Source organism: Mirounga leonina, unplaced genomic scaffold, assembly GCF_011800145.1.
Source record: "Mirounga leonina isolate KUSES-001 unplaced genomic scaffold, KU_Mleo_1.0 Mir_114, whole genome shotgun sequence".
Classification (NCBI taxonomy): Eukaryota; Metazoa; Chordata; class Mammalia; order Carnivora; family Phocidae; genus Mirounga; species Mirounga leonina.
In genome coordinates, this window is record NW_023270265.1 from 31,992,942 (window position 1) to 32,010,179 (window position 17,238).

General features: G+C 43.4%; 1 protein-coding gene across 1 annotated transcript in view; it reads right to left on the reverse strand.

The window, feature by feature from the left end:
• SORCS1 (sortilin related VPS10 domain containing receptor 1) overlaps positions 1 to 15,724 on the reverse strand; it is a 321,747-nt gene extending 306,023 nt beyond the window's left edge. The window contains exons 1-2 of the mRNA XM_035028687.1: positions 15,648 to 15,724; positions 14,520 to 14,587 (exon numbers count right to left, since the gene is read on the reverse strand). Of these exons, the coding sequence (XP_034884578.1) occupies positions 14,520 to 14,587; positions 15,648 to 15,677 (98 nt within the window). The 5' untranslated portion in view covers positions 15,678 to 15,724. The remainder of the gene's footprint in view (positions 1 to 14,519; positions 14,588 to 15,647) is intronic.
• Positions 15,725 to 17,238: the final 1,514 nt, after the last annotated feature.

The following is a 17,238-nucleotide window of genomic DNA, read 5'->3' on the forward strand; positions in this document are numbered from 1 at the left end:
CAGGGAGCCCGATGTGGGACTCGATCCCAGGACCCTGGGACCATGACCTGAGCCGAAGGCAGACGCTTAACGACTGAGCCACCCAGGCGCCCTGAGAACAGGTTTTTTATTAGCCCCCGTGCAACTTTCAGTGGCTTGAAATCAACGTCTTCAGCCATTAAGAAAAGAACAAAGTATGAACATACTATTGAAAGAGGGAACTTACATTTAATGAGCCCTACTCTGCATCTGGAGCTTCAAAGACATTTTTTCCTCACAGCAAGCTAACATGAAATGTACTTGTAGGGAATGAGGTTTTCATGGACATTGGGAAGCTGGAAGCAGAGCTATTGTTCAGGGATTTATTGAACCCTGATTTCCTCCACAGATCAGCTGTGGCCATGATGATGACAGGTTTGGCATTAGCCCTGGAGGAAAATGAAAACTTTAAAAGAAGCATCAAGTGCAAAGACTGTTCTTGAATATAATGTAAGCCTCAAATCCAAAAGCATCTTGGAAAATCAAAATACTGGACTTGTCAGATATGGCTGCAGACTATACTTCACAGACAAAATCACTAACAGTTCTTAGTGACCACCCAGTTTTTGATAAATCTCTGCCCTTGCTTAAATGCAATAAAAACTCAATCTAATCTTAAATTAGCACATGTGTATTCTCTGAGGGAAATGAGGACCCACGATGGTAATTACACATCTCAACTCTATCTCCTCCAGGAGGATAAAGAATCCATAAGAAAGGAAGGGTAGCATTATTTCCAGTGGGTACAGGAACTACTGGGTGACAGAAAGTGTCAAATCAGTGAAGAAAGATGGCCCAGGAACTAGATGCAAGAGGAACCAAAATCCACAATCTAAATCTGCTCTAGTCTACAAGACCTATTTCAAGACTTACGCACCCCACATCCATCAGCTTGATGTTTGCCACTATAAACTAGACTGGTACCTGTACCTTGACCTTTGCCCAACTATAATGGGTCTTTGGAGTAAGTGAAACTGCTCTAAGTTTCAGTCTGGACATACCCTGCAGAGCTGTATCTGGAAAAGGTGAAGAACACAGATGAGTTAGTACCACAGATGAGTTGGTACCCAGGCTACCAATGCCATGCTGCCATTAGCTAAGCTAATCAGGACTGTCATGGAGGCAGCATCCTTAGCTGACAGGAGTCTGGACAGTAGCTGACTTCTGTCGCCCCCAGCCCCAGCTCCAAATGCTTCCTGGTGATTGGAGGAACAACTGTATCATGTTGGTTTCAAACAAGCCAATGGAAAATGTAAGCAGAGCCCTTTTGACTAAGAGTCTTCCAGTTTTGTAGATACTCTAAAACTGGCCCAAATTAAAAAAAAAAAATGTAATAGACATAGGCAGAGTCCATAGATTCATAGATCATCTCAGCATCGAGAGCATCAGCCTCTTTGCAGAGCTGCCAAGAAGGGAAAACTAGAGGCCAGACCTCTATCAAGAATGCAGCAGTAACTAGAATCATTTGATGTCAGCAAAACTCTGATTGCTAAGGCTACTACAGGCTGGGACCCACTGTCGCCTGGTAAAAGTATAGTCTCCGTCGTATGACATTCATTTCAGTTTTGAAGAGATAGGTTGTTGGGATTGCTTTCTGCAACCCAACAAGAGGAAATGTCTCATGCAATGTAGAAGGAAGAGGATGGTTTAAATTCTGACACACTCCTTTGAGGTCAGAAGTGATAGATTCCCAACTGAGAGAAGGCAAAAATAAATTAAGAACGGGTGATCTAGGAAGTTGGGAAATGACAATATAAGTGAGAAAAATTTCACAATAAATACTAATCAAGTTCTAAGGGTTTTCAGATGAAGAAATCTCCTTGTCCCACCAAAGAAAAGAATTTATGCATCGACTTATTACAGGCATGGCTAATCCAAGTCCCCAATTATTTCCAAGCATATGGAATAATGCATAATGCAGTGAGTATAAATTTCCCAATTAATGTGGTTTAGAGTTGGGGATGGAGAAGACAGACTTCCGTCAAGTCATCTTCTTTCTTTCAAACTCAAAGAGTTAAAGCTAAGTTCACACTGGCCTGATTCAATGTTCTTATTTGAAAGGGGTGAAGAAGCAGGACACTCAAAGATAAATTCTTTTCAAAAAGCTCTTTTAAGTCCTGGTCCCCAGAAATGCTGGCAGAAATAAATATACATTTTTTAAAAGAAAAAAATAAAGTCCTGTGCCTTTCATGAATTGATTGCATCTCCTGCTTCTGCAAGCTAAGAAGTCATAATCCTCTGCAATCACAGATTGTTTGAAACCAATAAACCAAAGGTGATGACCTTGCTAATACATCCCAGCAGGAGGAAGAAATAAAGCCGTGCTGAGGAATAACTCTTCAGCACACCATTTCCCTTTGGAAACAGGAGAACGGAACTGAAAATGCCCCAGCTTGATTTATGGATGAACAGTATTTTGGAAACCTCACCTGAAAGAAGAGGAAGGGTTTTCTGAAGTTCTCCAGTAAAGGCTGCTTTCATTCCTCTTGTTCTATGACACACAGGGCAAGCTCCCACCCCCGGATACCAGCTTCCTTGACATGCACAACTCCCCTGGCCTCTGCTCACAGGGAGGCTGCTCTATCATGACTGTCGCATGTCCCTCCACCTAAAGTTAATTCTCTGGTGACAGCACAGCACAGAGCTTAGGATCAGGAATTCAAATGGGCCCAACATATATCTGTTTTTCAACAACCCTCTGATGCTAACAGAAGGAAATGCAACCAGGAGACACAAATGGGAAGAAATTTATCTTCCTTTTACTATCATACCAGCTTCTGACACTCATAGAAGCATCACTATAGACATGCAGCATAACAGTGTCAATCTACACGCTGAAATCAAATTAATATTTGTCACCTCCTTCATGTGCCATGGCAATAAATTATAGCAAGAACTGACATTCGAGTTCAGTAACAAAGGGAAGTTAACCTTTGATTACCTTTGATATACAGTATGGGGCAAGCTTTACATCCATTAATTAAGTACACAGGAGACATAGATAATTTTTTTAAAAAATCTTCTTTCCCCAATATATTTGTCCTGGTGCTCCTTTTTACTGAACACGTACTACAGGCCGAGAACTGTGCTCAGCACTGGGGACACAAAAGAAAATAACAGGCAACCTTCAACATATTCCCCATAAGGGGAATAAATATACAGAAAGTACTTAAAATTCAAAGTAATGCATTCAAAAAGGAAAACATGTAAAATGGTAAGAGCACCTGAGCAGTAATTTATTCTCTGTATGGAAGAGGATGGTCAGGGAAAAGAGAATCCCTGTGGGGTTCAAAGCCTGCGTCCTAGACCCAGAATGCCTGGATTCAGATCTCTTCTCTACTGCTTAATACCCTTATGATCCTGTGTATAAGTTTCCTCATCTATAAAATGGGTATAAAAATAGTACCAACTCATAGGATTATTGGAAGAATTAATTTAGTTGATATGAATAAAGTTCTCTTGAAGAAGTTCCTGGCACAAAGGAAATAGCCATTATAAATGGCTATCATCATCCTTTATTAGATAAATCAAATATAGGAGAAAAAATATTTCAAGCAAAGACAACCAAAGAAGTATAAAATCCAATGTTTTTGTTTGTTTTGCATTATTTACTGAGTGTTTAGTAGGTGATACACATTTAACATAACCGTCACCATAATTCTATGAGATAAGTGCTATTATGACTTTTTTTTGATGAGGAAATGGAGCAGAGAGATTAAGAAACCCCACCACCATCTCAGAACTAGTGAGTGGACAGAACCTGGATTCCTGTCTAGGCAGTTCAACATCCTAGCCCAAGTGCTGACCTGTTTATGGATTGGCCTTCCAAGAGCACCTGTTGTCTGGCGGAACCTACAAGCGTTGACCATGGCTAGAGCATATAATGATCTTCCTTCATTGGAATTCTAGGAAGTGGAGTGATCAAACTCAAGGAATATGGTTATCCAAGAGGAGAGGGATAGGGGAAGCCAAAGCAACATAAATTTAGAATCCAGAATATTAAAGTCCCAAAACTAGGACTTTTATATATAAAAGGAGCAAATCATTGGCATGGGCTCCAGAGCAAACTGTGGGAAGAAAAAAAAAAGGGGACCAAAAGAAACTCAACATCACTTCAATGTGACATCTGAGCTGGTCTCTGTCTCTCTTTTTTCTCTCTCTCAAGAGAGATAGGACAGTGACTACCAGACGTGGTTAATACACAAGCTGTAGGTCTTGGAGGTTAAGAGCTGCCTGGTAAAAACCTACCATAACCAGATCAGAGGAGGCTGCTCAGTGTTCACCAAAGCAATGGAGGTAAGTTGTCACTCACGAATACCTAGGAACGTCGGGGACCTGACAAGCAGATCCAGCAGTTCCATACATATGCAGAAAAATAGCAACTCCTTCTCCTACAGAGCTGAGTGGATTTCTTAACAATAGCTTTAATAAAAGGCTTTTCAGATAAACTCCACCTGCTCTGACCAGTTCCTTTTCACAAAGTCCCCTGGGGGCTAGATATGTACTAAGTTTAATATTATTAAAAGTCACACTCCTCTGGATATTATTTCTTAAGTGTTCTGTAGGCTTTTAAACACACTTGGATTGGGATTCCTACTGTTCTGCCATTTGTCCTCCCCCAACCCCCAGCTTCACTTTCTTCTCTATGTAGCATGGACCCCCTCATCTACCACTGCAACCTCCTCAGCAACCTCACCCTGTTGTCATCGTTCAACACCTCTCAGGAGCTACATAACCAACCGTCTTTTGAGTATGACATAGGGCTCACTGCAGTGAAAGCACAGTCATGCTAACCCCAGCCTATAGCCACCCAGCACTGCACCTGCAGGCCCCTGAGCCCTCCCGCCTCATGCCTCCTCAGCAGCCCTTCCACATTGTTGATCCTCAAGTCCATTTCTCACTCACCGTAAATCCAAATGTCAGGAACTCTCTCAACTCCTGGTCTCCCAGGAAAGCTGATCTGTGTGTGCCCCACTCTGGCTTCCTTGCTCAGTGGAAGAAATGCTCCCCCTGTGCTCACCCTGATCTACCATGGCTGGATAAGCTCCCAACACTTACCTTCTCTGCCACTCAATCTACCAGTTGGATTCACTCTGAGGTTTTCACACATTTTCAACATCTTCCCACTGATTTATCCCCCCATAAAACATGGTCAGGGTTGCCCTCTCTTCAAGAAAGGAAGATATCCCTTTAGTCTATGACCTCCTTTATGGAAAATCATGTTTCTTCCTTTATTACCCTTCACAGCTTCTTCCTTGGAAGAGTTGTTTCTATAACCTATTCTCAGTTGTAGGTGCTCAGTAGACATCAGTAGAGCAGATGTATGCAGTACGTGGCCTCACCATCCACTGGACTATCCAAAACAATAGCAGAAAAGTCATTCTAGAAATGTCTCTTCCTCCCACCTTCTCACTCATCCAATTGGTCCGTTCGTTTTTACTTTATAAGATCTGTTGGAATCACCACCCCCATGAAATCCCATACTCCATTTTTTCATGCCCGCCCACCAAAAGTCAACTCCTTTTCATCTCTTACTTTACTGACTACTGTTCTCATGGTCACCCGTCTTGTTCTTTTCCAACTATATCTTCAACATGATACCATGATAATTTTTTCCCTAAAATTCCCATTTCATCAAGTCTTTCCCTTGCTCCAAACTTTCAATGATGCATTACCTCCTCTGGGATAAATGTCAGAATACCTAGCACAGATGAATTTGAATTGGCCCATTTCTATTTTTCTGAAATCATCTTTAAAATACTCCAGCCATACACAGACTATATTGTGATCTCGTGTAATCTCCTTAAGATGCTGTGTCATCAGCATATAAAAATGCCTGGAATACAGTACACACTCAATAGATAAATAATTAGCTTCGGGCCCTGGGTGGCTCAGCTGGTTAAGCTTCTGACCTCAGCTCAGGTTGTGATCCTGGGGTCCTGGGATTGAGTCCCACATCGGGTTCCCTGCTCAGCAGGGAGCCTACTTCTCCCTCTCTTCCCTGTTTGTGCTCTCTCTCGCTATCTCTGTCTCTCTCTCTCAAATAAATAAATAAATAAAATCTTGAAAAAAAAAATAATTAGCCTCTTTTACTGGCCTGATTCCTACTTGTTCATCAAGAGTGAGGGGGGCATCTGGGTGGCTCAATCAGTTAAGCGGCTGCCTTCAACTCCGGTCATGATCTCAGGGTCCTGGGATTGAACCCCACATTGGGCTCCCTGCTCAGTGGGGAGTCTGTTTCTCCCTCTCCCTCTGCTTCTCCCCTCTGCTCATGCACAATCTCTCTCTCAAATAAATAAAATCTTAAAAAAAAAAAAGTCAGTTCAGGTATCCTTTCATCCAGGAAGCTTTCCCTTCCCAACCCAGAGCGTGTTATGGTGCCTCTATTATGGTACTTGACACGTTAATCTCATTTATTTATCTGTCTCTCCCACCAGACTGTGAGTTGCTTAAGGGTGACAATCAGATCTTATTCATATCTGGATTCACACCATTTAGCATGATTCCAGATGTGTACTTATTTATACATTCAGTTAATTTGACAAATCTCACTTAAATGGCAATGTGCCAGGCACTTTTCTGGGCATTTGCAATAAAACAGAAAGTGAAAAATACAAAGTCTCTGCCCTCAGGGAGCTTATATTCTAGCGGTGGGCATCAGACAATAGCCAAGTAATAAATAAAATCATTACAGATCACGACATGTACACTGAATGAAATACACAAAGAACTGTGGTAGATAGACAAAAACAAGGGCCTTCTCTTAAATAAGGTGGATCTAGTTTTTTAGAAATAAGGTGGTATTCAGGCTGAGATCTGAAATATGAATGCGTTGCATTGACTGAATAATGAAACTGTATGTTGCTACACATAATTAAATTGTGCATCTTCTGAAATTCTTTGTGCTCAGTATAGAATTCTATACTCAAAGACAGTGTAGTAAAATGGGAATTAATATCCTAAGTACTTCCTGAATCTATAACTAGTTTTGATATTAGAATGTTAGTTGCTCCGCTTTCTCTAGGAATATTTTCTTGTTTCCTGGGCTCATATTGATAAAGTTACGAGAACATCAGGGCAATGATTGCTTTAATGTGTATCTCATCTGTTACTTTGCTAAAAAGAGAAATGGGGGACTCAGCACAGAGCCAACCGCTGAGGTCAATGAGGAGCGCAGAGGGGCAGCCTGAGGCCTGACTCTCACAGAGATCTCAAGAAGGTGCGTAGAGTCTGTAGGAAGATCCTTGTAGAAACAGCCTTCATGTGGGTATTCAAGAAGATTTTGTCAGAATTGAGGAGGCCAACAAACATTCATGGTCATCTATGGACATTACCAGGTTCCCAAACTTGAATCTGGGCTCTTCCCACTTGGCACTGGCTGTGTTCCTACTCTTTGATCGACTGTGATGTCCTTTCACAAGATCATGTAGCATATGATTCATACAGTATCTCCTACCTGGAGGGCATGAGGTTAAAAATTTAGGATATAAACCAGTACAAGACACAAACCCGGATTTCAGAAACCCTAAACCATTTCTTAATATATTGCTTCTAAGCAAAAAATATATATATAATGATATTTAATATGTGCCAAGTTCTCTTTTAGGTGCCAAGCAAACAAAAATAACTAAGACGTGGTCACAGACTTTGAGTTTCCAGGCCAGTATAGAAATAGATGAGCATTGACAATAGCTCGTGCATAGCTACACACTGCATTTGCCACACTTCTGTAATCACCCGCTGAGTATCCGCCCTTCACTAGATTTGTAGTTTTTGTAGGGAAGAAACGATTTCTTACTTGGATCTTTTTCCCCAGGGTCTGTCTAGCACAGTGCCTGGCACAAAATAGGGGGCTAGTCGATGTTCGTTAAACTGAACCAAATAAATATATATCTGACAACCATCCTAAGACAAAGATACATAATGTGCTACAGTATTAATGAGGAAGGAATGATTTACTTTGGCTGCGGGGGGAGGCAGGTGGGAACAGAAGGTCTACGAGCCACAGAGCAATAAACCTATGAGGAAGTGTTCAGCATCACTAGTGGTCAGAGAAATACCCCTCAAACCACACGGAGGTCAACACACCGTTTTCACTGAAAAAACTCGCAAAATTTTCAACTAAATTAATTTTTTTTAAGATTTTATTTATTTATTTGACAGAGAGAGAGTTAGCAAGAGCAGGAACAGAAGTAGGGGGAGTGGGAGTTGGAGAAGCAGGCTCCCCGCCAATCAGGGAGCCCAATGCAGGACTCGATCCCAGGACCGTGGGATCATGACCTGAGCCGAAGGCAGACGCTTAATGACTGAGCCACTCAGGCGCCCCTCAATGAAATTAAATTTTAATTTAATTTTAAATTCAATTTTTAAATTGAAAATCCCCAGGGCTGGCGAAATCACTGGGAAATATATAATTTATTACTGCTTATGGGTGTGAATTGTTCCAATCTTTTTAAAAATCATCTCAGCTATCCATTAACACTACATATGTGTATATTTTTGAAACTACAGTGTCACCTTTAGGACTCCAGAGTACGCTACAGCAAGAATATTACCCCAACACAAGGACATGATTGCAATATGTTTATGGAAGCGCTATATGTAATAGCAAATATTGTGGACATGAGCTAGAGATCCACTGAAAAGGTAATGGGGAGGCCATGGGGCACAGGCATTAACAGGATCAATTCAGGAACCACTTCTGGCTGCATTATGCTGGGAACATGACTCAGCTTTGCAAGCCTCACTCCTCTCATCTGCAAACCTGGGATACTAGGAGTGCCTGTTCTGTAGGCTGATAGGAAGGTAAAAAGCACTGAGGACATTTCCTGGCACGCATGAAGCACTATGTAAGTTAGGGTGTAGCTGTTTAACTCTGCACTGGACATCCATACGATCTGATGCTTAACTTTCTCTTTTTCACATAGTCATCAGGACAGACACCGATGACTCACTGTTAAGGAAACAAACAGGTTATCAGAGTTCTGTGACTGGTTATGCCTATTGATCCTGACATATGTGTGTATCTGTTGATCTTTTTGAGTTGGGGCATGATGATATGGACGGAATCACCAAAGACTCTTAGCATCATCGACCTCAGGAAGGCTAGATCTGTGTGGGAAGAGACTATTAACATTTTTATTTGTCTCTGCACTGTTTGGCTCATCATAATTGAGCATATATTACATTTTTTCAATTAAAAAAAATAACAATAAGGTTTAATACAATAGTCTTATAACTCCAGGAGCAACAAGCAACTCCATGTGACACAAATATGGGAAAGGGAGTGAGATTTAGAAAGCTCAAAAGAAGCCAGAATGCAGAATCCAAAGCATGTCCTGATCCTGCTGGGGAGTGTGGCTCTCTCATTGAGACCCCTGGAAAGGCACTAGACATTTGCATGCACAGAGAAGAGTAACATCATCAGAGCTGTGTGACATGAAGAGTCCTCCTGTGGGGAAATTATCATACGGTAGCTTGATTCTTTTTCTTTTTTTAGGGTGGGTATCCCTATTTTTTATATTCTTATTTTTGTAGTTGACTGAAAGCTGGATTTTGTAGCAAAGCATCCTTCAAAGCAGGGACTAACAACCTATCCTAAGCTGCCACTTTGCTCTTGCCCTGGATGAGGAGAGGGAAGGCAATATATGCCTAGCTAATGTGTATCCACCACAGGGAAGGCAGAGTCCCAGACTTCCGGTCAGCTTCTGTCAGCCTGAACTACAGGCGCTCTCCAGACAGCACTGTCTGCAGCCAACCCCACACAGACACTGTCTCAAGGGACTCTCCACAGAGCCATTCTCTCCACAAAGACTCCACGGGGAAGCCTCTCTTGATAACTGCTGTGTGTAACACCCAAGATGAGGACACAGGGCTGGCTCCCAGGGTGGAATCACAGAAAGCCTAACCATGCTCCCTACCTTAGCCACATGCTCCTTGTGCCCAAAAAGCAGGTATTGCTCCTAGAAAAGTACCTAATTTGAAGATGTGTTAGGACGCTTGCTTGTGTTTCACCTGAATCTGAAATGGTACCCTGGATTTGAAGAGAAGTCAGCCATGTCAGCCGAGCTCTAGGACATGGGCACCGCGGGCTGCCTGTCCCTTTAAGAGTATCCCTTTCAAAAATGAAGGGGGAGAATCAGAGGCCGAGAGGAACCATGAGAGACTATGGACTCTGAGAAACAAACTGAGGGTTCTAGAGGGGAGGGGTGTGGGGGGATGGGTTAGCCTGGTGATGGGTATTAAAGAGGGCACATTCTGCATGGAGCACTGGGTGTTATGCACAAACAATGAATCATGGAACACTACATCAAAAATAAATAAATAAATAGGAGGGGAAAAAAAAAGAGTATCCCTTTCAGCTCCTTCCAGAATTGCCTAGGGCTTTCTCACCAGCTAAGCCTCTCTCAGCAAAGTGCTGATTACCCAGGCACTAGAGGGAAAAAAGATGAATATATTTCTTCTCAGAGATACTGTATCTAGATTTTGACATTTTATTTATCTCAACCTTTAAGCTTATCTTGCTCCAATATGGCAAAACCACCAGCTCTACCGAATCTCAAAGCTTAATCCACTGTAAAGTGGAGAAGATTCTGAGGGTTGGTGAATTGTTCTGTGTCAGATCATCCCCCTTTCCTCTCAGTTGGACTCCCTGAGTGAACAACAACACAACACAAAACAAAATCAACAACTTGCTCTAAGATTAAGGTGTAGTCAATGACAAGACCACCTGGGAGCAGAAGCTCATTAATTCAGCGCAGCTGCATTTCACCCTGTCATCCACAGCTTGCTGAGCCAGCAAGGTGCGAAGCTAGGACATCACTACATGGTCAGCTGCCTCTGGGCCTCTTTCCTGTTCTGACACCCCATGCCATTTGCCACTTGACCCCTTCTCACTGTTTGGTGGGAAAAACTTGTAAGGAATAAGGGCTCCATTGAAAAGTGCTATGTCTCTTTGTTGGACAAGAAGCCATTTCCCTTTTGCCCGATATTTTTCTGGAATAGTAATAAGCTGCTCAGAATGTCACAGTTCTTTAAAAACTCTATTTACTTCATATATTTACGATTAAAATTTTGTTTGCTTATTTGCTCAGGTACAGAAAGAGTCACCAGAAGGCAGAGGGACTCCCAAAGACAGGTAAGCAGTAAAATGATTGAAGTTTATTAACTAACATGCCCGTAAATGTATGGCCTATTATTTGCTAATCGCATGACCCTGAGCACACCATAAAAATGAAGTAAGAGGTCACAGTACTGCACGTGTGGCGCTTAATTTCATGCCTGGCACATAGTGACCGCTCAATAGAAGTTTGTTTTTATTATTGTTGTCATTATCATCATTATCACCAGCATCATTGCCATTATCATTAAACCAGAAAGGTGTTGGGTTTAAGGATTTAAAGTCTGGTTGAGGAGAGAAAATATACACGTGAGTAAAGTAAAGAAGCAACGCTTATCTCGTGTCTTTATCACAAAACTTATGTTGTATGACAGTTTGTCTGTTTACATTAGATCTATCTTATTCTGGGATCTGGCAGCTCTAGGTGGCTGCCTAAGTACCCAATCCAATACAGTTATAGAAGGCAGGTTCCATAAAAGTACATTTAACTCTCATTTGAACTGTCCACGCATCTTTGCCCCCCTCTAGACAATGAACACCTGAAAGACAGAGCTTACGTGCTCTTGATCTATGTACACACCCACATTCCCCTCCATGGACCAGAACAATCTAAGACCTACAGGAGTTAATCAATACATCTTTGTTGAATAAATGAATAAGAATATGAAATTTAAATATTCACTGGTCTGTTCAAGAACAGATGCTTACTGAGCATCATCATGGGCTAAGTCCAGTGCTCTGTGCTAGGGATGTAATGAGAATACCTAAATTCCACCTTGTCCCCAGCGAGCCCCCAATTTTAAGCCAGGTTTCTAAAAAGAAAGTAAGAGCTGATGCAGGAGAAAACGAGCTTGGCACTAGTCTCCTTCAAGCAGGGCTAACCCAGACTCTCCCTCCCTCTTCTATATTAACACCCCAAAGAGATTCCCTAAAAACCAAACATGGGCATCGTGAACCACCCTAAAACACAAACCCTACCAAGGCAGTTATGAAGTATTCGAAATATTTTTCTTTCTCCTTCCCTCTTTTCTTTTCTAAATTATATTTTCATTAAGGCATGGGTTCGTCTATCAAAGCATTAAACTGATAGTTTTAATAGCATAGCGCACCCACAGTAGTTTTCTGCTACAAATGAGACATGTAACATAGGGCAGACACGATAAATGACTATTGTGGCTCAATCAGAAAAGTAAACATATGCAGGTATATTATATGCATATACGTGTGTGTATGTGTATGTATGTGTATATATCCTCCACTGAAATCGATCCTAAGACTGAAGGATCAATAGATGATTCTTTCCACACTTTCCAAAGCTTAAGCCCATGGAGATTGCTCCTTCAGAAGAAAGGCCTGGTATTACTTTTGTTTGCTTATTTGCACACAAAATTTTTATTTATTTATTTATTTTAATTGTACTAACTCACCCCCCCCTTCTTGAGCTGAGAAAAAAACATCCTCCCTAGGCCAGGGCATCAGTCACAGTGCCCCACAAGAAGGAAAGGAGCATGGTGAACCTGACTTTCAGCAGTCTAGGGCAAGCTGTTCCTCCTGTCCCTGGGGCATGCCCTTCGCCCTGCTCGGGTTGAGACTGGGGCCGCCAACAGCCTCTGTCCCCACTGAGACAGAACTGCATATCTTTTAATTTTCTAACATGCCGACTACACTTCACACAGCAGATGCACCGCAAAGTAAAAGCTGGCTTTTACTTTCATGTATGTACATACATTAGAGCAATCTATCAAGGAAACATAAGCTTACGCAGAGTCACAGAGAGTCTGATGAAGGGGTCCTGAATTTAAACAATAAAGCAAGTGTCAGGCCCTTAATGCATTAAAGAATTGTACTTTCTGAGGCTCCTACCAAATTTCCCACACTTTAATTTAGTTACATCATTTCCTTGGGACCAAAACTCTGCATAATTGACCTTCTTGTTGGGGGAAGAGCTCAATAATCTAAACACCTCACCACAAGCACAAGAACAGGATCCTATCCTTTTCTTTGGTCTGCTGGGGTTTTCCTAAAGCACACAACAATTTATTTGGGGTTTCTTATATGGAGTGTGAAGCCTAATGGAAAACAGCCATCAGGTTAAAATGAAATTTAGCGAACAATCCTTTTGTGGGGTAGATTCCTTTAGGGTGTATAACTCATGACCCTCCTCTGTGTGACAAGGGCATTGCCCTACAACCCAATTGGTAAAGCAAGTACAGTTACCTCCCCTCCAGCCCCGTCACTGTTCACTGTAGCAGGGATGGACCCCTGACCCAAAGGGCAGATTGAACTCCTTCTCCCTAGACATTAGCCCTGCGACTGAGGCCCAGTAGCCAGTGTCTCCTGGTCATGTTAACTGACAGCGGGTGAAGTTCCCTGCTGATCCTACGTGCGGGAGAGCCGCCTGCTTGTGTCTGCCCAGAGGCAACTCCCAGCTCCCATATTCTTTGTACCACCTCTCCCCGCAACCCCCATCCTCTGTGCACAGCAGTGTATGTGCTCAGGGATGGCTGATCAGAAGTGATAGTCAACGTATTTAAGCCATCACTGTAACGACGGCACTGACCCATCAGACTCTGGGCTGGGCGCCAACCCAGTGATTGCTAAATATCATCCCTGGGGTCATCGCCACCCTCTCCCCAGCTCAGGGATTATCACAAGATCCAGGCCTAAGCAACCAAGCACCTCCTGTGGCTGAGGTCGGTTTGGGTGTGGGCACATGACACGGACTGGCAAAGACCCAAGCACGATGAGACCAATAAAGCCCATGTTTACAAACAAACAGAAACAATGGAACATATAGCCCCTGAGAACAAAAGGAGCCAAGAGCTGCCTGGGTTTCTGAGGACCTTCCTGTCCCTAGTTTCAGCCTAACTGCACATGTGTGCTCGTGTTCAGTCAGATCCTCGAGGATCAATAGCATTCATCTGAAGAATTTATATTCACACAATACAGTGTGAATCCCAGACAGGAAGGCATGCACGCAAGTGTGTGTGCACACGAGTGAGCTGAGGGCCAGGAAAGAAGCGGTGCTGTAGATCCTCTCTGCAAACACCCCTCCGTTCTTTTGTTTCTGCTCCAACAAGCTCACAGATCAGTGAGAACTGTGGGAACCAAAACACATAAAGGCAACCTCATAATGAACAGTTTAGCAAAAAGACCTGTGGCAAAAACAAGGGGTCTATAAAGAAGTAAGGATCTGGCCTGCCTGGGGATAAACCCCAATCCGTGACTAAAGAAAACAGCAAATAGAGGAAGCTGTGAGAACACAGAGCCAAAAATCTCCACCCCCGCGCACCCCCCCCCGGAAAAAAAGAGGTGGGGAAGAGCAGTCATGGGCGTCATGTTTAAGTAACACAGTAATCATTAGCTCACTTTATCTACGTACCTCCAAAGCGAGCTCTCAGTGATGCTCCCCAGGTTATAGTCATAGAGCTTTGTCAAAATGAGAATCACCTGAAGGCAAAAGAAGACATCATGGTTAGTCTCAAACAATTACAATATCATAGAACTGAAATGGCCCAAGGGAGGACTTAGGATTCCTTTAATGGGTGCTTAACATAATTGAATGAATTGTTACAGCATCACTTAACTGACTGGGGAAGGGTTTGCCAGGGCCTTCCTTTAAACTGCTCAGGCCTGATCCCCTCCGCAACTTTCTCCCTCTGTCCTGCAGTAAGTTACATGCCCATCCAGGCATTCCTTACCCTGGTGGGCTGAAGGCTTTCAGGGAAGGCTAGCAGAGCTGTCAAATATGTACCCTGCAAGGGAGCCCCTGAGCAGATGGTCGGGAGAGAGTAAGGTCAGTGATGTAGGTCCCAGCCCTAATAGCTGTACCACACTGGGCAGGTTGCTTAGCTTCTCTGAACCTCAATGTCCCCATCTATTAAGAGGGCAAGCAGTAAGGCCATCATCCAGAAAGGCTTGCTGTGAGGAGTTAAAATAGGTAATAAAGGCTAATTATTCTTCAATCTGCATGGGGTCCTTAAATGTCAGTCCCTTCCCTTTCCTCTCCTTTGCAGGGCTGGCTTTATCCGTTTCTTCTGATTCTCCAATTTCTGGGAAAGCCACTGGATGGAATCCAGGCTTCCACAAGAGCTCAGCAAGAACATTTTAACAGGAGCATATTTATGTTTTATGGGGTCCTGAAGCTTACCGAATTGGGGGAACCCTCCATAAGCAACAGCATATACACATACAAATTCAAACTTCAGAACAGGTCCCGGGACACTGACACTTCGGCTCCTTTAGCTTAACGGCAAACCCTTCTTGGCTTTGAAACTGCTGCTATTCTCAAAGTCACTCAGAGGAACTCCAACGATTCTGTTCTTTCTTTCAGAATTCAACACTCATTGCACACTTACTAGGAACCAGGATTTCGCCTGATGCCTGGGGAGAACGTAAATACAGATGAGGCCTGTAGTCTGTGATCCAGTTAGGACAGGAGGAGCTCATCAAAGAAAACCTCAGTTGACAGACAGCTTATCCACCCCTCCTCAGTCCCACGGACACTCACGCCCATCATGGCAGCTTGAGAAGACTGCATCTTCCGGCATCTGAAGTGATGACCAGGGCCCCCCGTTACCTGGAGCACGTGAGCTTCAGGACACAGGGGAAGAGTCCACAGAGCAGTGTGTTCCTACCCAGTGAGTCCTCACCCCTCATTCGCTCTCCTTACATAAGGACAAGAACTTAATAGGTTTGCTCTGTTTTCTGTTGAGGTTTCCATTTCTCTCCTGATTCACATAACTGAGACCATTTGGCCCAGCCCTGCTGTTTCCAACTCAGCAGAAAAATGTTGACATCGATTTCCAGGATTTCCCCTGAAGGCCAAGGGATCGGTTCTAGTCACAGTGAGCACAGAACATTCTAAACTTGAATTCCAAGGCAGCAAGCTGCCAAGGAGTACAGAACCTTTCCAAGTTCTACTCTGCCAGCACAGGGCTTGATTTACTGAAGGCACGAGCATCAATGAGCAGATTCCCAACACTTCTTTCACAGCAAGCAAACTAGAACTCCACAACCTTAGGTCTGTCCCAAGTTCAAGGGAATGAAGAACTATGGTAACCCAAAGACAGGCAGAGATCTGAGGAGCTGTGATCTAAGGCCACCCCTCTCCTGAACCACCGGGCAGGCTTCCTTCAAGGACCTGCTCAAAGCTTGCTTCTTGAGCAAAATGTGAGCATGTGTGAGGTACTGGGCACCCTATAGGTACATCAGATGGTCCACCTGCGGTGGGGGCATATGCTTAACAGTTCTGCGTGCCAATTAAGTCACTCTAAGTACTAAATTTCAATCACCGCCATCCCAGGAACGCTGATCAGCGGCAGCAGGGTGGCTGTTTGTTGGAAGACACAGAGTGACGTTACCACTCCACCTCGGTATGATTTTGCCAAATAGGCCTATAAATCCCCCACCAAGAATATGGGGGTGTGGGCATAAAGCATTTCTGGGTAGTTGCTCTCTTGATTCAATACAACAGTACACTCAGTTATGAAGTTCAGCTGGGCACAGGCTGCATCTCCCATCCATCTGATGAGGGAATTCAGAGGAGCCCCAGAGAAGGAACATTTTAACCCAGCAGGCAATGGTGTGGAGCCCCTCACGCACACACACACACACACACACACACACAGAAACAGTTTAAGCAATTCTCAGGCAGGTGGGCAGGGAGGTAAAAATCCACTCCCTGCCTCTTCTTGAGGGGCCAGTAAAACGAAATGTCACTGATACACTCAGGCAGTTTATCAATACCACACCCTGAGAGGCATCCTTTCTGGCATTCCAAAGTATATCTGCTTGAATCAATCTAATCTTTCTGTTTTCAGAACGAGAGCAAGAAAGAAGGGCGAACTGCTAACCTTTAGTTATGTCTCCAGTCGATTCCTTGCAATCTCTCTCCCTAGCTTTTTTCCCCTTCTCTGTCTGTATGCATTATTTACCCCATACTCCTGGATAGTGATGCCTCATTGTATTAGATCTGGTTTGTTGTTTCTTCGCTTTTCTGTCCTGGTTAATTAGCAATACTATTAATAGAATTGGTACCTGTTAAAGGGCCCACCACCCAACCCAATGAGGAAAAGGGGAGAATGCAACCGCCCGCCTAT